This window comes from Salvelinus fontinalis, chromosome 2 (assembly GCF_029448725.1).
Source record: "Salvelinus fontinalis isolate EN_2023a chromosome 2, ASM2944872v1, whole genome shotgun sequence".
NCBI lineage: Eukaryota > Metazoa > Chordata > Actinopteri > Salmoniformes > Salmonidae > Salvelinus > Salvelinus fontinalis.
Genome location: NC_074666.1, coordinates 67,040,315 through 67,063,809, shown reverse-complemented (window position 1 = coordinate 67,063,809; position 23,495 = coordinate 67,040,315). Strand labels below are relative to the sequence as shown.

The following is a 23,495-nucleotide window of genomic DNA, read 5'->3' as shown; positions in this document are numbered from 1 at the left end:
TAACATAAGTGCATGTGACAGATGGGAGCAATAATACATATAATGTTGCACTCTCCAATTGGATCCTCTTTCCTAACCTGTTATGAAAAGTCAGATCTGACGATAATTTGACAAAAGTTGGATAAATCCCTTCTAGCCATGGCCATGCAGAAGAGGTATTTTTTTTCGGTTTGTTGTCAATTTTAATTTAGACATTTTTGGAGTACATACCGGGAGTACATTAAGATTTGCTTAGCGAAACTCCACATTTGGTGATCAACGAACGTATTCTGACATTATATAGTTTGAATCTGAGCCATCTCTGGACTTTAGAGGTCTCTAACACACAGATACTGGTCCAGTCACAACTGTATTTTATTGGTGTGACTGAGTACAGTTTATAACGTAGATTTTTTACTAAAACAGATAGCTATGAAATGGAATCAAAAGCATAACGTTGAAGACACATGTTTGCGATGGAGGTAATTTGACGGCTTGTTTAGAAAGAAAGTAAAGTGAGAATCAAGGTTATAAAACACGTGTTCACAGCCATATACAGAATATCTACCGCATACACCCTCCTCTATTTCGATTGTTCGAAACCACTTGCATGCTGCCATTGTTCTATCCCATTGGTCCTACTGCCATTGTTTTATTCCATTGGTCCTGGGTTGTTGTCAATCACAGATTTTGACATTTCCTGCTCGAGTCCAAAAGCGTCGATTTCTTAAAAGATAAACAACCGAATGTCCTGTGATATTTTAACCTTTATTTTGTCAACGATTGATTTGAAAAATGTAATTTTAAGATGCACTTGATTTAGGATATTTGATGTCAAACAAATTTGATCAAATCGGCATCTCTCTCGGCAGGAAGTAACCACACGACAGCAAAAAGGACATTACGTGTCCTTACGTGGTTGCGTACGCGGAAGCAGCTGTGTGAGAACGAGCCGACACAGAAAACTGGACCTGACACCGGACTAAAACAACTTAATTGAACTGCCTTACCACGGACACCAATAACTAGGGGGAGGTGGCGGAAAGAGAGGGCCCTGAGAGAGAGGGACGAAAATTAACGGGGATACGAAACAGGGGAATATGGTTGCGGGGGACGGGAATCAGGGATCGGGGGACCTGCAAATGGCCCCCTCTTTGCACAACCACAGCCAGCATGACAGCGCCGAGACTGACGACGAGAACGTTAGCTCGGTGTCGATGTACCGGCGCAGGCCCCGGCTATTCCACGGCACGGTTCTACCTTTTTTAGCCGTGCTGTACCCTGGCTGGTTGTACTTGTGGCTCGTAGTATACGGTACTTCCGAGTACCCAGAAGCAGGCCTACTAGCTCTCGCCGCCATCGGGATCGCTCACGTCCTCACAGCGCTCTCCGGTTATTGGTCCGTGCACGCGCACTGTTGGCTCACCTGCGCCAAGGTAATGTGGATGGATCATCTGCGGTTGTTTTGGAATTAGGTGTTGGAGATTGTGAACCAACACTGCCCAATTTAACTTGTGATCACTCTAGTCAGCATTATTTTATGCTCTAAACAAGGACATTTTCAAATGATGTGTAATATATTTGTGTTCCTTGTTCAGAAAGTTTTGAGCTGATTATATGGCTGTGTCTGTCAGATAGAGTATGTAATTTGCTCACATGCTGTGAATCGATGTGTATAAACAGGAACCAGACCCACACAAGGCCACCCTGGCTAAGGTTATACCCACCCCCAACAATGGTTCTGCTGAGCTGGTACCACTGCAGAGAGACCGGGTGAGTTTGCCTTGTTCCCCTGTCCTACACCTTGCTTACTTAAACAATGGTTGTGTTCAATGGGGAGAAAACATTTGTAACTGTTGCAAAATGTTTTGCTACGGTGGGCCGTGCTGTACATGACTCAGGTATACTGGTTAAAACTTGTGGGAAATGCATGTCAGAATGGTCTTCTCTTAACATCTCTATGCTAGTCAGTTATACTGCTTTTTGGATGGCACATTTTTTTTTTGTGTGTGTGTGTTTTAATTAATGTACTCACTCGCTCTCTATCGCTCTCTCTTCAGGATGAGAACGGCGAGGGAATCCTTTCCTTTGAGTTCCAGAAGATCTGCTACATCTTCGACAGTAAGGAGAGGAAGTGTTTCCTCCCCGTGTCGTTCCCCGTCCGACAGCCAATGGGCTTCTTCCAGGCCTGGCGAGGCTACCAGGAGGAGACAGACCTGCATGCCGCCGAGAAGCGCTATGGGACCAACCGCGCTGAGATGGTGGTGCCGGACTTCCTGGAGCTCTTCAGGGAGAGAGCCACCGCTCCCTTCTTTGTCTTCCAGGTGTGTGTGTGCGCGCGTGCATATTTGCGTGTTGTTTTGTCAAGTAGTAATATGACACGTAGTAAAATCCCTCTCTAGTCTCTCTTTCATTTTCTATATTGATCTCTTTAAGGGCATGTGGGGATAGAATTTACTCAATAGTTAATACCCTTTTCATACTATCTTGCTGACCTGAAACATACTGCACTAGCTCTGATATTTTCTTTTCACATGGTCCTTTCCAGTACCGTTCTAGCAACTATGGTGGATGGCCGATGCATCAACCAAGCCAGCACAGTACCACTCGGCTTGGCTCAACATTTGTACAGATGGATGCTCTCTCTCCCCCCTCCTCAGGTGTTCTGTGTGGGTCTGTGGTGTCTGGATGAGTACTGGTACTACAGTGTGTTCACTCTCTTCATGCTGGTGGCCTTCGAAGCCTCTCTGGTACAACAGCAGATGAGGAACATGTCTGAGATACGACGCATGGGGAACAAACCCTACATGATCCAGGTGAACTACTGTTCCTTTATCCAAATGATCATGTTGTTTTGATATTTGAGGATACGATACAAGCAAAGGCGCATGTTCTTTTTGCTCAAGTGCAGATCATCAAATGCTCACCAGAGCCATGTTATTGTAGTTGTAGAATGAAGGCCCTGACTCCCACTATATACTAGCATCATTTACATTACATTTTAGTCATTTAGCAGACGCTCTTATCCAGAGCGACTTACAGTAGAGTGCATACATTTTATTACATTTTACATACTGAGACAAGGATATCCCTACCGGCCAAACCCTCCCTAACCCGGACGACGCTATGCCAATTGTGCGTCGCCCCACGGACCTCCCGGTTGCGGCCGGCTGCGACAGAGCCTGGGCGCGAACCCAGAGACTCTGGTGGCGCAGCTAGCACTGCGATGCAGTGCCCTAGACCACTGCGCCACCCGGGAGCATCAGACTCATTTACCCAGGGGTTCCCAAATGTTTTGGGGTCTAATGCCCAATTTGATTATCAAACATTTTTTGCGAACCCACCATGTGTTAAAAAAAGGTGATGTAATCAACAGCCAATCTTAACTTTTTTATTTGTGTCTATGGCAAATCAGTATGGCAGTACTTCAATCAGAAGGAAGTATGGTTTGAAGTGACTGAAATGCATCAGAAAGGTATTGGGAAGTTCAGAAAATCATCGGCCAATAATTGTGTATGATCTTCTGTGTAGAAAAGAACACCATCATTGCTTTCAATTATGATATTCTTTTCCCCCCAGTCTGATTTGGTGCCTGGTTCTGTCTACTCGGTTCTAACGAATTATGCTTGTGTGCGTGGTAGAGGGAAACAGAAGACACATACTTGTTCCTGAGAGTCTTAGCTGGCAGGAATAGGGTCATAATAAATAGCGTATAACTTATGTCGTTACAAAGTTAGAGCTACAATTGGTGGAAATAGAAAGGGGGATTGTACAGATTGTTTCAGTTGTACAACTGAAAGCATTAAACAGAAATGTGTCTTCCGCATTTAACCCAACCCCTCTGAATCAGAGAGGTGCGGGGGTCTGCCTTAATCGACATCCACGTCATTGGCGCCTGGGGAACAGTGAGTTAACTGCCTTGATCAGGGGCGGAACGACATATTTTTACCTTGTCAGCTCTGGGTTTCGATCCAGCAACCTTCCGGTTTCAACCTTTCGGTTACTGGCCCCACGCTCCTAACCCGCCAGGCTACCTGCCAGTAGGAGTTTTGTGACCCCTAGTTTTGGAAATGCTGCATTAACCAAATGATCGATTTGATCTGGATTTATATAGATCTGTCCGTGTCGTGTTCAGTAGGGCACAATGTGTAAAATGTTATGAAACGGAAAATGAACATCTTTGTGTGTTCTTATTATTGAACAAGTGTAGCTAGTACCTCCTTGTTTTACTCGGTGTCAAAAAAGTTTTCTCCCTATTGAACAGGCCCCTGATATTTACACGTTTGTGTCCATGTTTCCCAACAGGTTTACCGCAACAGGAAGTGGAGGCCTGTGTCCAGTGATGAACTAGTCCCCGGGGACATTGTCTCAATAGGTAAGGTTCCTGTCTGTTAACTCTTCCCGTTCAGGAGTATTTCCTTCATCTAGAACCAGACTCTTTCTCAAATCCTCTTTCCTCAATTTCACGCATCTTATATCCTCGCCTCCTTTTCAAAATACATTGGAGAAAAAGGGGAGGGACCTTGTACTTTGTCCTCGAATACTGTTGAGGAGATGAGATGCGAGGAATCGCGAAGAGACTACTTGAGATAGAGCCCCAGCCAGTTTGACACAGTGTGCGTATATCTTTGTCTTCCCCCCCCAGGAAACTCACCCCAGGAGAATTTAGTTACGTATTTCCTCTGTCAAAATCGAATCAAGTTTTTTATTTTTCACATGCTTCGTAGACAACAGGTGTTGACTAAGAATTAAATTCTTACTTACAGGTCCATTTCCAACAATGCAGATAAAAAAAAGAATAATATATATATATGATATATTATTATTTTTTGTTCTTTTATACCTTTTTTCTCCCCAATTTTGAGATTTCCAATTGGTAGTTACAGTCTTGTCCCATTGCTGCAACTCCCCTACGGACTTGGGAGAGGCGAAGGTCGAGAGCCATGCGTCCTCCAAAAACACGACCCTGCCAAGCCGCTCTGCTTCTTGACACACTGCTCGCTTAACCCGGAAGCCAGCCATACCAATATGACGGAGGAAACACCATCCAGCTGGGCAACCGAAGTCAGTTCATGTGCAGCCTCATGGGTCTCCCGGTCACGGCCGGCTGTGACACAGCATGTGATCGAACCCTGGTCTGTAGTGACGCCTCAAGCACAGCGATGCGTTAACCTTAGATCGCTACGCCACTCGGGAGTCCCCAACGATGCAGAGTTAAAGATAAGATACAAAATTGTAAAATATAAATAGTGATAAGAGGGAGAAATACACAGTGAATAACGAATAAAAATAAAGAGTAAAAATAACATGGCTATATATAGGGAGTAGAAAATAAAATGTATATATACATGGTTTCAGTACCAAGTCGATGTGCAGGGTTACTAGGTAATTGAGGTAGCTATGTACTGTACATCTACAGTGCATTCGTAAAGTATTCAAACCCATCTATATTTTGTTAAGTTCATTATTTTATCCATTTTAGAATAAATCTGTTTTCCCCCTAATCAATCAACACACAATACCCCATAATGACAAAGCAAAACCAGTTTTTTTCATTTGTTTGCTAATTTATAAAAAAATACAAAACTGCAATCACATTTACATAAGTATTCAGACCCTTTACTCAATACTTTGTTGAAGCACCTTTGGCAGCGATTACAGCCTCAAGTCTTATTGGGTATGATACTACAAGCTTGGCACACTTGTATTAGGAGAGTTTCTCCCATTCTTCTCTGCAGATCCTCTCAAGCTCTGTCAGGTTGGATGGAGAGTGTCGCTGTACAGCTATTTTCAGGTCTCTCTAGAGATGTTCGATCAGGTACAGGTCCGGGCTTTGGCTGTGCCACTCAAGGACATTCAGTGACTTGTCCCGAAGCCACTCCTGCTTTGTTTTGGCTGTGTACTTCGGGTCATTGTCCTGTTGGAAAGTGAACCTTCACCCCAGTCTGAGGTCCTGTGCGCTCTGGAGCAGGTTTTCATCAAGGATCTCTCTCTCTACTTTGCTCCGTTCATCTTTCCCTCGATCCTGACTAGTTTCCCAGTCCCCGCCGCTGAAAAACATCCCCATAGCATGATGCTGCCACCAACATGCTTCACTGTAGGGATGGTGCCAGGTTCCCTCCAGATGTGACACTTGGCATTCAGGCCAAAGAGTTCAATCTTGGTTTCATCAGACCAGAGAATATTGTTTCTCATGGTCTGAGAGTCTTTTAGTTGCCTTTTGACAAACTCCAAGCGGGCTGTCGTCTGCCCTTTACTGAGGAGTGGCTTCCGTCTGGCCACTCTACCATAAAGGCCTGATTTGTGGAGTGCTGCAGAGACGGTTGTCCTTCTGGAAGGTTCTCCCATCTCCACAGAGGAACCCTGGAGCTCTTTAGAGTGACCATCAGGTTCTTGGTCACCTACCTGACCAAGGCCCTTCTCGCCCTGTTTCTCAGTTTGGCTGGGCGGCCAGCTCTGGGAAGAGTCTTGGTGGTTCTAAACTTGTTCCATTTATGAATGATGGAGGCCACTGTGTTCTTGAGGACCTTCAATGTTTTGGTACCCTTCCTGTCATGGAGCTCTACGGACAATTCCTTTGACCTCATGACTTGTTTTTTGCTCTGATATGCTCTGTCAACTGTGGGACCTTATATAAACAGGTGTGTGCCTTTCCAAATCATGTCCAATCAATTGAATTTACCACAAGTGGACTCTAATCAAGTTGTAGAAACATCTCAAGGATGATCAATGGAAACAGAATGTACCTGAACTCAATTTCGAAAACCTGCTCAAGAGCGCGCAGGACCATTCCTTCTGACAGAGCTGGTGTAACTGAGTCAGGTTTGTAGGCCTCCTTGCTCGCACACGCTTTTTCAAATATCTTATGTAAATAAGGTATTTCTGTTTTTGGCCTCCACATGGCCTCCACAATCCCCTGACCTCAACCAAACTGAGATGGTTTGGGATGAGTCGGACCGCAGAGTGAAGGAAAAGCAGCCAACAAGTGCTCAGAATTTGTGGGAACTCCTTCAAGCCTGTTGGAAAAGAATTCCAGGTGAAGCTGGCTGAGAGAATGCCAAGAGTGCGCAAAGCTGTCATCAAGGCAAAGGGTGGCTACTTTGAAGAATATAAAATATATTTTGATTTGTTTAACACTTTTTTGCTTACCACATGATCACGTATGTATTATTTCATAGTTGTTATGTCTTCACTAGTATTCTACATTGTAGAAACTTGTAAAAAATAAAGAAAAACACTTGAATGAGTAATTGTTCTAAAACTTTTGACCGGTAGTGTATTTGGTGAGTTTGAAAGTATGTGTGTGGGTAGAGTCCAGTGTGTGTGCGTAGAGTCCGTGCAAAAAAGGGTCAATGCAGGTAGTCCGGCTAGCCATTTGATTAGCTGTAACAGTCTTGTTCAGAAGTCATGGTTTAGGAGTAGAAGCTGTCCAGGATCCTGTTTATTTATAGACTTGGTGCATTGGTACCGCTTTCTGTGCGGTTGCAGAGAGAAGTTTCTATGGCTTAAATCTTTGACCATTTTTTGGGCCTTCCTCTTACAACGCCTGGTATAGAGGTCCTGGATGGCAGGGAGCTTGGCCCCAGTGATGTATTGGAACATACGCACTACCCTCTGTAGAGCCTTGCGGTCTGATGCCAAGCAATTGCCATACCAAGCAGTGATGCAGCCAGTCAAGATGCTCTCGATCGTGCAGCTGTAGAACTTTTTGAGGATCTGAGGGCCCATGCCAAATCTTTTCAGCCTTCTGAGGGGGATGAGACATTGTCGTGCTCTCTTCACGACTGTGTCGGTGTGTTTGGACCATGATAGATCGTTAGTGATGTGGACAGAGAGGAACTCTCGACACGCTCTACTACAGCCTCATCGATGTGAATGGGGGCGTGCTTGGCCCTCCGTTTCCTGTAGTCCACTCCTTTTGTCTTACTGACGTCGACGAAGAGATTGTTGTCCTGGCACCACACTACCAGGTCTCTAACCTCCCTGTAGTCTGTCTCATCATCGTCGGTGATCAAGCATACCACCCTTCGTGTCGTCTGCAAACTTAATGGATGAACAGGCAGTACATGGGGGACTAAGCATGCACCCCTGAGGGGCCCCCATGTTGAGGGTCAGCGTGTTGTCGCTTACCCTTTAACATTCAAACAACCAACTGGGGGCGGCCCGTCAGGAAGTGCAGGATCCAGTTGCAGAGGTAGGTGTAGTCCAGGGACCTTAGCTTAGTGGTGAGCTTCGAGGATTCTATCGTGCTGAACTCTGAGCTGTAGTCAATGAACAGCATTCTCACGTTGGTTTGACACAGTATATATGTCTTTCTCTTCCCCCCCAGGCCGCTCACCCCAGGAGAACTTGGTTCCATGTGACGTGCTGCTGCTGAGAGGGCGCTGCATCGTGGACGAGGCCATGCTGACGGGAGAGTCAGTTCCTCAGATGAAGGTCAGACAGATGGGAAGCCTATCCTAGACTAGATAACAACCATGCAAAACAATACAGTCTGTCTGGACAATATACAGTGCCTTCGGAAAGTATTCAGGCCACTTGACCTTTTCCACATTTTGTTGCGTTACAGCCTCATTCTAAAATTGAATATCCCATTTACATAAGTATTCAGACCCTTTACTCAGTACTTTGTTGAAGCACCTTTTGGCAGCGATTACAGCATTGAGTCTTCTTGGGTATGATACTACAAGCTTGGCACACCTGTATTTGGGGATTTTCTCCCATTCTTCTCTGCTGATCCTCTCAAGCTCTGTCAGGTTGAATGGGGAGCGTTGATGCACAGCTATTTTCAGGTCTCTCCAGAGATGTTCGATTGGGTTCAAGTCCGGGCTCTTGCTGAGCCACTCAACGACATTCAGAGACTTGTCCCGAAGCCACTCCTGCATTGTCTTGGCAGTGTGCTTAGAATCGTTGTCCTGTTGGAAGGTGAACCTTCACCCCAGTCTGAGGTCCTGAGCGCTCTGGAGCAGGTTTTCATCAAGGATCTCTCTGTACTTTGGTCCGTTCATCTTTCCCTCGATCCTGACTAGTCTCCCAGTCCCTGCTGCTGAAAAACATCCCCAAGGCATGATGCTGCCACCACCATGCTTCACCGTAGGGAGGGTGCCAGGTTTCCTTCAGACGTGATGTTTCAGTTTCTCCCATCTCCATAGAGGAACTCTGTCAGAGTGACCATCAGGTTCTTGGTCACCTCCCTTACCAAGGCCATTCTACCCCGATTGCTCAGTTTGGCTGGGTGGCCAGCTCTAGGACGAGTCTTGGTAGTTCCAAACTTCTTCCATTTAAGAATGTTGGAGGCCGCTGTGTTCTTGGGGTCCTTCAATGCTGCAGAAATGTTTTGGTACCCTTCTCCAAATCGGTGCCTCAACACAATCCTGTCTCGGAGGTCTATGGACAATTCCTTCGACCACATGGCTTGGTTTTTTCTCTGACATGCACTGTCAACTGTGGGACCTTTATTTTGACAGGTGTGTGCCTTTCCAAATCATGTCCAATCAATTGACTCCAATTAAGTTGTAGAAACATCTCAATGAGGATCGCTGTAGATTGTCAACACAATGGGAATGTTACTATACTATTCACAAAGACTTCATAAGCATAGAATATCACAAATGCTTCACATATAATTTATCAAAATCATATGCTTGGAAATCATAGGCTCCATTAATCCTTAAAAGGAGTGTTTTAACTTGAAGTTCCATCATGTTGTGTGTTTAGGAGCCAGTGGAGGATCTGGACCCAGAGAGAGTACTGGACCTTCAGGGTGATGCCCGCCTCCATATAATCTCTGGTGGGACCAAGGTGGTGCAGCACAGCCCCCCGCTCCGTGCCACTGTAGGACTCAAACGTCAGTTCCTACCTACTATGCAGTATATTATTCACTTGTCGTAAGGCAGAAATGTCCAGCATTTTTTTTTCCACTTTGAGATGAACAATTCTAATTGTATTGCGCTTTCAATCTAAATTTTGTTATCACTTAAAAAAATCTACATTTGAGATAAATGTTAATCTCCCTCGGCCAATCCAATAGATGGATTGAATCTGCCCTCAGTGATTGTATCTTTCTTGTCTTACTTAGAGCAAATCATAATAAATGTTTTTCTTCTTTTACGTTTTTCTGCAGCTGTGGACAATGGCTGTGTGGCTTATGTGTTGAGAACCGGATTCTATACCTCTCAGGTGAGGGGCTGCTGCTCTTGACCACCGAACTTGTCTAATAAGAATCGCTTGTTTTCATTTTCTGTTGCAACATGTTTTGCTACGGTGTTCGCTAATGAATACAACCCTGGTGATGTTGACCATGCCCTTCTACAGGGTAAACTGCTGAGGACCATCTTGTTTGGAGTGAAGAGGGTGACAGCCAACAACTTAGAAACATTCATCTTCATCCTCTTCCTCCTGGTGTTCGCCATCGCTGCTGCTGGATATGTGTGGGTGGAAGGTGAGTAAATCCAGTGAACAACGCAATTCAATCAATCAAATGTATTTTATAAAGCACTTTTTACGTCAGTGGTTGTCCCAAAGTTCTTCACAGATACCCAGTCTAAAACCACATGGAACAAGCAATGCAGAGGCAGAAGTACAGTTGGTCCTACTTAGAACATTTCTCCATTATACAGTTTGTTTATATCTTAGCCAAGACAGAATTTAAGGCAATATTTTTTTAACTCACTAAGACATGTATGAACATTTTGACAGTCTTGCCAAAGGACCCTATTCATAAAAAAATAAAATAACACGACTAAAACACATTCCTCCTTTATAAAACGTAAGAAAACAAGTTGTCGAAATAGGCCCTGAGGTCAGGAGAGAGCAGCAGGTTTTTCCTGACCTAATGCAGTATAACTGTATATATTATTAATAACAATATATGATGTTTAGCAGATGCTTTTATCCAAAGCAACTTACAGGCATGTGTGCAAACATTTTTTAAATGTACATACTGCATAGGTTTCTCTGTGTGAGTAACTACTACTTATAGTTGTGTAACTGTTTCTGTGTGAGTGACTACTGCTTATAGATGTGTAACTGTCTCTGTGTGTTCTCTCCCCTGCAGGAACTAAGGACCCTAGCAGGAACCGGTATAAGTTGTTCCTGGAGTGTACTCTCATCCTGACCTCCGTGGTTCCACCTGAGCTCCCGATAGAATTGTCTCTGGCAGTCAACACATCCCTCATCGCTCTGGCCAAGCTCTGTGAGTCAACTGTGTGTGTGTGTGTGTGTGTATATGGGGGTTGTGGTGGTATGTGGATGTATGTGTTGTGAAAGTGGAATAGTAATGTTTGTAGTACTTGATGAGGCTAGTCTTCCTCGCTGTTCTGCTATTTGACTCGCCCCTTTATTTCTTCTCCCTTCCATAGACGTGTTCTGCACTGAGCCCTTCAGGATCCCGTTTGCAGGGAAGGTGGAGGTGTGCTGCTTCGACAAGACGGGCACCTTGACCAGCGACCATCTGGTGGTGCGGGGGGTCGCAGGCCTCAGGTACACTCTCTTTTACATCTTTCAGTATGATATATTTCTTTTGTTGCAATTTTTTCCAAAGATTGACTGGACCTGATAATATTAAGAAGTTTTTAAAGGCTTCTTAACGGCATCGTAGTGGTCCGGATTAAGTAAAGTGTCTACCAATGCCCTTATGCGCTGGTGTCATACTGTGAATCTTATCATATTGAGAAGTGACACGTAAAGAGCAACAGACATGTTTTTAGCATTTATTTAATCATATTAAAATCTTTGGAAGAATATGAAGTACATTTTTACATTTGTTTGCTTGTAAACATTTTGTAAACTCCTCCAGGGAAGGGAAAGAAGTGATTCCCGTGTCAGAGATCCCAGTCGAAACGCATCGGGTGATTGCTACCTGTCACTCACTGGTTACCCTTGACGACGGACAGCTGGTAGGCGACCCTCTGGAGAAGGCCATGCTCACTGCTGCTGACTGGACCCTCACTAAAGGTAGTGTGTGTGTGCACGCGCCCGTGTACCTCAGGATTTTTGCTCTGTCTCCTCTTTGTACACCAGTCGAGAAAGTGTGTGTGTCTCTGTGTTTACATCATATCTACCCTTCTGTCCTTCTCTGTGTGGTGTAGATGAAAAGGTGTTTGCTCGCGGTATAAAGACCCCAGGCCTGAAGATCCACCAGCGGTTCCACTTTGCCAGTGCTCTAAAGAGGATGTCCGTCCTGGCCTCCTATGAGAAACTGGGCTCCGCTGACCTCTGCTATGTCTCCACTGTCAAAGGAGCTCCAGAGACACTCAGGGACATGGTCAATATCATAGAATGAGATAGAACCACTGACATTTGAATGTATAATTTAATATGTCTTTATGGTCAATATAATACATGTCTACTATAATACATGTCTACTGTACTACACTTCACGTTACAAGTACACAATCTCAGTGTTGAGTGAATACGTCATTGCTTCAGTCATTACCGTTGTTCTAACCATTTGTTTGTTCCTGTAGTTCTCAGAGTGCCCAGACAGCTATGATCAGGTGCACAGGGAGATGTCCCGAGAAGGGGCCAGGGTTCTGGCCTTGGGCTACAGAGAGATCGGACACCTCAGCCACCAACAGGTAACTCTACCTGTCCTGTCTAACTCACCTACCTGTCCTATCTATCTTTCTCAAACTTTTTGCAGACGGGGATCCCTTTTGTGATAGCAAATTCATCAGGGACCCCCTCATAATCAGATCACAACTAAAGAGAGAGAAAAAATATAAATAATTGACTTTGACTATGACTTTAGCAGTGCATGGCTGGACGAACCAAGTCTTGGGCCCCGGGAAGAGCCACCTCTTGGTATCGGAGAGAAAATTTCCTGCAATTCTGCACATTTTGTCATGTGGCAGAGATAATTGTTGTTGTCACTTTAACGCTAATATCCTGCAACTCGACACATTTTTCCATGGGGCAGAGAGAAAACTTTGCTGTTATAAAGCTTAAATGAAAAATAAATACATTTACATTTTGGGGGATTAAAATAAATATTGAGTTGAGAAATGGATAGTTGGAGTACTGTGGATACCAATATCTCTGTGAGCCTCCCAGGCGAATGTTGCCCAGGGTTAAGAACATACATTGTAGATGAATAATATTACATTGTATTGTATTACACATGCAATACTTATTCCATGGATCACTTGGTCAAAATGTGTGTTGTTAGTAATATCATTTTAAAATATAATAAGCGTTTATTAGGTACACCACCCGGTTCACGAAAATGGATCGTTATATAAAGCAGGTAGACGGGCATCGGGGCATTAGTTACTGTTTGATTGAACGTTAGAATGGGCAAAACGAGTGACCTGAGCGACTTTGAGCGTGGTTTGATAGGCGATGCCAGGCGCTCTGGATCCATTATCCATGGCCTACTTGTCCTGTCTAACTCGCCTACTTGTCCTGTCTAACTCGCCTACTTGTCCTGTCTAACTCGCCTACTTGTCCTGTCTAACTCGCCTACTTGTCCTGTCTAACTCGCCTATCTGTCCTGTCTAACTCACCTACCTGTCCTGTCTAACTCACCTACCTGTCCTGTCTAACTCGCCTACTTGTCCTGTCTAACTCGCCTATCTGTCCTGTCTAACTCGCCTATCTGTCCTGTCTAACTCGCCTACCTGTCCTGTCTAACTCGCCTACCTGTCCTGTCTAACTCGCCTATCTGTCGTGTCCTGCTCTGTGTGAGGGGATGAGTTTCCCGCTATTTCACGCTATTTCAATACTCTCAACAAACGAGCTGCACAGCCGAGAGAGAGGGTGAGGTAGTTCTGGGTCTTCGAGATAAATAAAGTACCACGTTAGCTACAGGGCTTTCGTGAACCTCAGCCAAGTGGCTAGATGAGAGTGGCTCTCTTTCACAGCAGGGGTTGGTTGTTTGTGTGACCGGGTGCTTTGTGGCGGTCTGTACAGGTGCGGGAGGTGACTCGTGATGCTCTGGAGTGTGACCTGCAGTTTGCCGGCTTCATGGTCGTCTCGTGTCCCCTGAAGGCCGACAGCAAGGCTGTCATCAAAGAGATCCAGGAGGCATCGCATCATGTGAGGAGGCGATCTCAGAATACACACGCACGCTCACACACATTCGCACAGACTCATTAGCAGGAAAAGACACACACACACACCGATACTGATGAAGATTCTGTTCAGATTACACTTATCACAGTAATATCAGGCACATCCATGCACTCACTCACTCAGTCACGCACGCACGCACGCACGCACACACACACCACACACACACATAACCCTCCTCTCCTCCATCTCTCCTTCAGGTGGTGATGATAACAGGTGACAACCCTCTGACAGCGTGCCATGTGGCCAGAGAGCTCCACTTCATCCAGAAGGAACACACGCTCGTACTGCAGGCCAGACCCAACCAGGGTAGGGCACACTAAGAACCAATTTATGCTTGATCCGAAAACCGCCCTGTAGGTTTTTGCTCCAACCCTAATCTAGTGCACCTGATTCTAATAATTAGCTGGTTGATAAGCTGAATCCGGTTAGTTACAACTGGGGTTGGAGCGAAAACAGACAGGACGGTAGCTCTCCACGAACATGGTTGGAGGGCTCTGTACTAGACTAATCTACAGACTAATGCATTGATGATATAGCCATATGATTGTTGTAATGAAGGGATCTATAGTGGACAGTGCATGTGTTGTAGACCTGGGTCAAATGCATATATATTATACTTGAGCTGCACTTGATCTACTTTGCCCCAGTACAATGGAATAAAATGCAAACCAAATCAAGCGCACCTTAAGTACTTGAGACTATTTGACATAATATGATTTTAAACCAGGTGTAATATGTCGCTGTTTTAAGAATGCTCTATAATACGGTCACTTGTGGCGTTGTTCCTTCCAGGTGAGTGGCAGTGGGAGTCTATTGACGGCAGTGTGTGTGTTCCGCTGCCCCCGCCGTCCGTCCCCTCGTTGGTCGATCAGTACGATCTGTGTGTGACGGGGGAGGGGCTAACCAGACTGACCAGTGACACGCGGTTGCTCCATGCCCTCCTGCCCCATGTCCGGGTGTTCGCACGGGTCAGCCCTAAACAGAAGGTCAGTCTTCTTGCCTCCTTGTAGACGTTATCTGTGTCAGAAATGGCACCCTATTCTTTTTCTAGTGCACTACTTTTGACAAAAGTAGTGCACTATGGGCCCTGGTCAAAGGTAGTGCGCTATGGTCAATTCTGTCTTGGTTGTTGTAATGAATGAATTAACTTATTAGATAATTAAAAATAGGCTACATTTACTCTGAACATGTACAAAACATGACCAATTTGTAAGTCGCTCTGGATAAGAGCGTCTGCTAAATGACTTAAATGTAAATGTAAATGATGAGCACCTGCTCTTCCCATGACGTAGACTGACCAGGTGAATCCAGGTGAAAGCTATGATCCATTATTGAAATCACTTGTTAAATCCACTTCAATCAGTGTAGATGAAGGGGAGGAGACAGGTTAAAGAAGGATTTTTAAGCCTTGAGACAATGAGACATGGGTTGTTTATGTGTGCCATTTAGAGGATGAAGGGGCAAGATTCAAGATTGAAGTGCATTTGAACAGGGTATGGTAGTAGGTGCCAGACACACTGGTTTGTGTCAAGAACTGCAACACAGCTGGGTTTTTCACGCTCAACAGTTTCCTGTGTGTATCAAGAATGGTCCACCGTCCAAAGGACATCCAGAAAACTTGTCATAACTTTGGGAGGCATTGGAGTCAACAGGGGCCAGCATCCCTGTGGAACGCTTTCGAGTCCATGCCCTGACGAATTGAAGTCCAACTCAATATTAGGAAGATGTTCTTTGTGTTTTGTACACTCGGTGTACAACCAACACACTCAAGAACTGCCGTTACATTTTGAGACTAGTTTTATGGTGTGTCGTTTTGTGCTAACTGTGTGTATTGTTATTGTGTTCCAGGAGTTTGTAATCACTAGTCTTAAAGGATTGGGCTATACAACATTGATGTGCGGAGACGGGACCAATGACGTCGGAGCGCTCAAACACGCCCATATCGGTGAGGTCACTCGACATGTCACTCAAAGCTGTGCACAATATTCAGCAACGTTAACGCACACACCGATCTTAGTCCATGACACCTTCAATTCAACCTTTATTGTCTCAGTAGGCAAATGTATGCCATCCTCTTATCACAAACAATGTCACTATATGGGAATCATTGTGTGTCCGTTCTCTCTCTCCCCCCCTACCCTCTCAACCTTCCCTCCCCCTTTCCCCCCATCAGGTGTGGCTCTGTTGGCGAACGCCCCAGAGCGTATGCCCGAGAGAAGGAAGAGGGGCAGAGAGAAGGAGACCCCAGCAGCCGACTCCAGACCCTCCCTCCCTCCGGTCACCAGCTCAGGGGTCAAACTGACCTCCAGGGCAGCCAGGCAGAGGGTCATGGCCCAGAGAGAGGAGCAGCTAGCCGCGCAGAAGGTGGGTGTGTGTGTGTAGGGAGGGAGGGGTGTGTGTGCGTGCGTGCATGTTGTTAAACATTTGTTGTTTATTCTGTTGTAGGAGAGGATTAGTCAAGTCTTAAGGGAGCTGGAAGAAGATCAGATACAAGTAGTGAAACTGGGAGATGCCTCCATTGCTGCCCCCTTCACCTCCAAATTGTCCTCCATACAGTGCAGTGAGGAACACACACATAATCAACACACATTTTTTACACCCACACTGTATACAAACACAAATGAACACAAACGCTCGCACTCTCTCTCTTACTCACTCACTCACTCACTGTCTCCCTTTCACTCACTGTCTCCCTTTCACTCACTGTCTCCCGCTCACTCACTGTCTCCCGCTCACTCACTGTCTCCCGCTCACTCACTGTCTCCCGCTCACTCACTGTCTCCCGCTCACTCACTGTCTCCCGCTCACTCACTGTCTCCCGCTCACTCACTGTCTCCCGCTCACTCACTGTCTCCCGCTCACTCACTGTCTCCCGCTCACTCACTGTCTCCCGCTCACTCACTGTCTCTCTCTCTCTCACTCACTGTCTCTCTCTCTCTCACTCACTGTCTCTCTCTCTCTCACTCACTGTCTCTCTCTCTCTCACTCACTGTCTCTCTCTCTCTCACTCACTGTCTCTCTCTCACTCACTCACTGTCTCTCTCTCTCACTCACTCACTGTCTCTCTCTCTCTCACTCACTCACTGTCTCTCTCTCTCTCACTCACTCACTGTCTCTCTCTCTCTCACTCACTCACTGTCTCTCTCTCACTCACTCACTGTCTCTCTCTCTCTCACTCACTCACTGTCTCTCTCTCTCTCACTCACTCACTGTCTCTCTCTCTCTCACTCACTCACTGTCTCTCTCTCTCTCACTCACTCACTGTCTCTCTCTCTCTCACTCACTCACTGTCTCTCTCTCTCTCACTCACTCACTGTCTCTCTCTCTCTCACTCACTCACTGTCTCTCTCTCTCTCACTCACTCACTGTCTCTCTCTCTCTCACTCACTCACTGTCTCTCTCTCTCTCACTCACTCACTGTCTCTCTCTCTCTCACTCACTCACTGTCTCTCTCTCTCTCACTCACTCACTGTCTCTCTCTCTCTCACTCACTCACTGTCTCTCTCTCTCTCACTCACTCACTGTCTCTCTCTCTCTCACTCACTCACTGTCTCTCTCTCTCTCACTCACTCACTGTCTCTCTCTCTCTCACTCACTCACTGTCTCTCTCTCTCTCACTCACTCACTGTCTCTCTCTCTCTCACTCACTCACTGTCTCTCTCTCTCTCACTCACTCACTGTCTCTCTCTCTCTCACTCACTCACTGTCTCTCTCTCTCTCACTCACTCACTGTCTCTCTCTCTCTCACTCACTCACTGTCTCTCTCTCTCTCACTCACTCACTGTCTCTCTCTCTCTCACTCACTCACTGTCTCTCTCTCTCTCACTCACTCACTGTCTCTCTCTCTCTCACTCACTCACTGTCTCTCTCTCTCTCACTCACTCACTGTCTCTCTCTCTCTCACTCACTCACTGTCTCTCTCTCTCTCACTCACTCACTGTCTCTCTCTCTCTCACTCACTCACTGTCTCTCTCTCTCTCACTCACTCACTGTCTCTCTCTCTCTCACTCACTCACTGTCTCTCTCTCTCTCACTCACTCACTGTCTCTCTCTCTCTCACTCACTCACTGTCTCCCGCTCACTCACTCACTCACTGTCTCCCGCTCACTCACTCACTCACTGTCTCCCGCTCACTCACTGACTCTCTCATACACTCACTGTCACTCACTGTCTCTCTCACTACATGATTATCATCTCCTCATTATCTCTCCTCCTCCTCAGTCTGCCACGTGATAAAGCAGGGCCGCTGTACGCTGGTGACCACACTACAGATGTTTAAGATCTTGGCGCTGAACGCCCTGGTGCTGGCCTACAGCCAGTCTGTCCTCTACCTGGAGGGGGTCAAGTTCAGTGACTTCCAGGCCACCCTACAGGGCCTGCTATTGGCCGGCTGCTTCCTCTTCATCTCCAGGTCAAAGGTGAGAGGTCACATGGAGGGAAAAACATGGAAGTGTTTTTGATAGCTTTTCCTCCTTCAGTTCCTTGTGTCCTCTCCTTCCTGCCTCCTTCCCTGCCTCCTGAAAACGTCAGAGGGAAGCGTTAATTTTCCTTAAATCCTCTCCTCAGTTCCCGCAGACATTGTTTTTAGGAGAAAATGACATTAGGAATCGAGGAAAGAGTATTGAGAAAGAACCAGTGTGTACCTACTACATGTATGACATGCATGTACTGTAGTTGTGATTGGTAGGAATCCATATTATTATGTAGCCCTAGTGCTAACCGGTGTAGTTTCAAGTTAAGCTTTAACTCAACTTATGGGGTTTTCACATGAAATTTGGTGCCCTGGTACGTTTTCCTGGAGTGTTTGTGAAAATTCTACAACATCAGTTTTGCTTTCACCAGACCTGAAAATAACCGTTTCAGAGTGCGATTAGCAAGACACACATTCTACATGACGTTAGCGAGCTAGCTAGTTTACAACAGGCAAAAAGTTCCACGCGACTCCTGATACTCTGGTCCTGCAACTTGGACCCGCTACAAACGCAGGTCCAGGATACGTTTTAGCCGGGATTCATTTGTGTGTCGCACATGCTTTTATTGTGCGGCTCAGGGCACCAAACGCTCCAGGAAATGGATCATACAGGGGATATGTGAAAGCTCCCTTTTTAAGTTTTCATCCTATTTTCTCTTGTCCTGTCCAGCCCCTGAAGACTCTGTCTAAAGAGCGGCCCTTACCTAACATCTTCAACCTGTACACTGTTCTGACAGTGCTGCTGCAGTTTGCTGTTCACTTCTGTAGTCTGGTATACCTGTACAAAGGAGCACAGAGCAGAAGTCCTCCAAGGTACATATGCATGCATACACACACACACACACTATAGATACCTACAGACTTGTTGATACTGTATTTGCTCCCACACAGTACTAACCGTACATGTTCACCTTACAATAATTGACATGGTCTTGTTTCCAACCTGTCCAAGTATCCCCTCTCTTAATCCTCTGTCTGTTGTCCTTTAACCTTTTAGGGCGGAGAGGTTTGCGGACCTGTACAAAGAGTTTGAGCCCAGTCTCATCAACAGCACTGTGTACATAATGTCTATGGCCATGCAGATGGCTACCTTTGCCATTAACTACAAGGTACTGCTCTTCCTCCTCCATATCTTAGGTTTAATGAAGCCTTCATGATCCCTTTATAAGGCCTTTCTTTGCAAATAAAATATTTGTGAGGCTTCTATGTAGGGCTTATGAAGGCTTCATTAAGCCTACATAAGGGATACCTAATTGAAAATGTGGCCCATTTTCTATACAATGAATAGACTCTTCAGTACTTATCCTAGCCATCATTGAATAATACACGTGTATTCCACTAATACTGTGTGTTTTTCCAGGGTCATCCTTTCATGGAGTCTCTGAGAGAGAACAGACCACTGCTGTGGAGTATTGCCCTGTCAGGTCTGGCCATCGTGGGCCTTCTCTCAGGGTCCTCGCCTGAATTCAACGAGCAGTTTTCTCTTGTAGATATACCAACAGAGGTCAGCATATATTATACAGATGTCGGATCTTAATTTGATCACTCTTTTGTCCCGGAAAAATGTCCTGCTCATTAGGGAATTCAAATGAGCCTCGTGATTTATAGTAGTTGTGTTCACTGAAAAGCCGCTGTTCTCTTTTTCTACTTGCGGGGGCGGTCAAGTTTCTGACCAGTGGGGCTATATTTGTCCATGTTCTGTAGGCTACCCGTTAGCCTATTCATTGTCACATATTGAAAGGTGTGAAAACCCATAATAGGCTACTGTTTGTTTCCCAGTCTATTGTTGCTTGCTAGGTCTGTGCATGTTCTATGAATCAATTTAGCATACCTTGTATTACTTATAATCATTTTTATGTTAGACTGGTGCTCACTATCTAATTGTTATTTGTTCAATGATTTATTATTTCTTAAAGGTGAGGTTAACCCACTCCTTTTGTATTTGTTTTGCTTTTTTTGAAGCGAGAGAACAGTGTTGGAAAGATTTAGGGGGTGGTCATAGGGAAGTGGGGTGGATTTGAACCAATGCCAACTCTGGTATATATGTCCCGGGGTCAGTGGCTGTAGACGCTGGACCACACAGGCACTGAGGCCACCAATAATTGATTCTGCCTATTTCTTGCCTTGAACATATAATAAAACAATTGATTAAACAATAAAATGATTTTCCCTAACGAAAAATACATATACCCCCTACAAATATGTCAATGTTTTATAATCCACATAAGAATTCACACGAGACGCGCTGTAGCCTGCGTATGCTACTTGAACTGGCACACAGTGGCCTTGAAGTCCAAGGTACATTGTAGGTACGCTATTGCATTGTATACAAACACCGCTTCCAGCTGCCCCCCTGGCGGCGGTTCTACATATTTCTTCAAACATTCAACTCCTTCTGCAGGATTATTTTCCTCCTGCAATGAAACTGGTCAAATCAAGATCCAACATCTGTACTTTCACACACATTTTGTGTGATTGTTTTGACGTATTGCTTTATAACTTGTTATAAGCATGTATTAATCTTTATAATGAATTAACTAAGTTTATAATATGTTTTGAAGTTCTCCATTTAACTCCTTTTAAGTCCAGGACTAGGCTTAATCTGTTCTGGGAAACCAGCGCAAAAGGACGTATAAATGATTACAACCTTTTATGTGTTTTCTGCCCTGCAGTTCAAGCTAGTCATCGCCCAGGTCCTGGTGGTTGACTTTGTCGCTGCCCTGCTGGTTGACCGCGTTCTGCAGTTCCTGCTGGGCAAAGGAACCCTGAGGCTGCCTTCCTGAATTGCCGTGCCAACAGCTGCCATGAGCAACCCGCTGCCCTCAGCAACCAAACTGTAAAGGGAGAGAATTGAGGAGACTTGTGGAGGGAGGAAAAGGTTGAAGGCGGATGTGACGCACAAGACAGCTGAGGAGATGGACTAGGCATGTCAGGCAGATGCGCAGTACTGCTGCACCACACCCCTAAATGTTACCCCATCTCTGCTCTGTCCCTCTGTTCCCCCTCTTCACTAATGTATTTAAAATTAAATTTATTTTATGTTAGAGACAAACTTGGGCTCAAATGGTATTTTCTTCCTTTCGAATACTTTGAGCATTTTGGTTGATCCTGCCAGGAGCTCCAGATAAGCAGGGTTCGCACTTTTGGGACTGTTCCGTTGCGCCAGGCAAGTTGAAACAAGTGCCGCTAAAGTATTTGAAAGAAAATAAATACTATTGGAACCCAGGTCTAGTTAGACTCCCCCTTCTCTTGCCTTCCTGTTCCCTCTCTCCATCCCTCCCTCTCTCACTGAAGGCCAAGAAGACAGCAGTATTGTGTGGCGTTAGAGATTGTGTGCCAGCCCATGTGAAACGCGCACACACGCAACAGGGCGTTCTCCAAGAGAATTGCAAAGTGTTTGATTTTTTTCCCCATTTTGTTTTCTCTTCTTCATTTTGTAAAAAGATAAAACTCTTACAGACTTCTAAAAGACCAACAAATACAAGTGGTGCTTTTTTTGTCAAGTGCTACTTTGTCATGTTCCATTTACCGATGCAGTGCACTGCCTACTATACCTACATAGGGGTTGAACATATATTTTTAAGGTGATGAGTGAGCTGCATACATTGTAACTGGAAGTCAAGTTGAGAGGACACAAAAATAGCCTTCAGATCCTTTTGCTTGATGTTTGTGTTTGAGAGGACTTTAAGTCCCGTGTGTCTCACTTGGTTGAGCATGGCACTTGCAATGCCAGAGTTGTGGGTTCGATTCCCATAGGGGACCAGTATGAAAATGTATGCGTTCACTACTGTAAGTTGCTCTGGATAAGAGCGTCTGCTAAATGACAACATTTTTTAAATGTCTGGTGCACCCTGGCTTGTTACACTGGCAATCTATTGTAACAGATTAAAGCCTAGTAGCTGAGATTACTATACTGGCAACAGAGGTGGGATGATGTCATAATGACTGTGGTATGGGACACCCATAGACCTATATATATACTGAACAAAAATATAAACGTAAAGTGTTGATCACATGTTTCATGAGCCGAAATAAAAGATCCCAGAAATGTTCCATACGCACAAAAGCTTATTTTTCTAAAATGTTGTTTACATCCCTGTTAGTGAGCATTTCGTTTTTGCCAAGATAATCCATCCACCTGAGAGGTGTGGCATATCAATAAGCTCATTAAACAGTATGATCATTACACAGGTGCACCTTGTGCTGGGGACAAGAAAAAGCCACTAAAATGTGCAATTTTGTCACATAACACAATGCCACAGATGTCTCAAGTTTTGAGGGAGCATGCAATTGGCATGGTGACTGCAGGAATGTCCACCAGAGCTGTTTCCAGAGAATTGAATGTTAGTTTCTCTGCCATAAGCTGCCTCCAACGTCGTTTTAGAGAATTTAGTAGTACGTCCAACCGGCCTCACAACCGCAGACCAAATATTTGGCTTCGTGTGGGCGAGCGGTTTGCTGATATCAATGTTGTGAACAGAGTTCCCCATGTTGGTGGTCGGGTAAGGGTATGGGCAGGCATAAGCTACAGACGACAAACAAAAGTGCATTTTATCGATGGCAATTTTAATGCACAGAAATACCGTGACGAGATCCTGAAGCCCATTCTGTGGCCCATTTTTTTTTTTGCAGATGTTATTGCAGGTGTAGCAAAATGCTTGTCTGCAAAGTTGCTTAGGAGCTAGAAGTAGAGCTTCCATGTCTGTCAGCGCCATCTTACTTTTTAAAATCTGTGACCAACAGATGCATATCTGTATTCCCAGTCATATTAAATCCATAAATTAGGGCCTCATTTATTTATTTCAAATGACTGATTTCCTTGTTGCTTTTATATTTGTGTTCAGTATAATAACATGGGGCCACCTCAGATTCCATTTGGTGCCAAACCGTGCTAAAAACAGTTTTTTTTCAAAAGCTGAATTATGGTAACCATTAGGTTGTTATCTTGAGAGGAGTAGACCGCAACTCGTCC

General features: G+C 45.1%; 1 protein-coding gene across 1 annotated transcript; it reads left to right on the top strand.

Moving 5' to 3' along the window:
* The first annotated feature begins 912 nt into the window (after positions 1 to 912).
* Positions 913 to 22,576, top strand: atp13a1 (ATPase 13A1). Its single transcript, XM_055883216.1, has 25 exons — positions 913 to 1,415; positions 1,663 to 1,752; positions 2,040 to 2,303; positions 2,640 to 2,795; positions 4,285 to 4,354; positions 8,309 to 8,415; positions 9,697 to 9,826; positions 10,103 to 10,158; positions 10,294 to 10,420; positions 11,036 to 11,173; positions 11,340 to 11,460; positions 11,777 to 11,934; positions 12,069 to 12,244; positions 12,447 to 12,557; positions 13,891 to 14,016; positions 14,250 to 14,358; positions 14,845 to 15,038; positions 15,901 to 15,997; positions 16,226 to 16,416; positions 16,498 to 16,612; positions 18,274 to 18,470; positions 19,194 to 19,336; positions 19,521 to 19,632; positions 19,884 to 20,027; positions 21,196 to 22,576. The coding sequence occupies exons 1-25, from the start codon at positions 1,080 to 1,082 to the stop codon at positions 21,304 to 21,306; spliced, it is 3,579 nt and encodes a 1,192-aa protein (XP_055739191.1). The 5' UTR covers positions 913 to 1,079; the 3' UTR covers positions 21,307 to 22,576.
* The last annotated feature ends 919 nt before the right edge of the window (positions 22,577 to 23,495 follow it).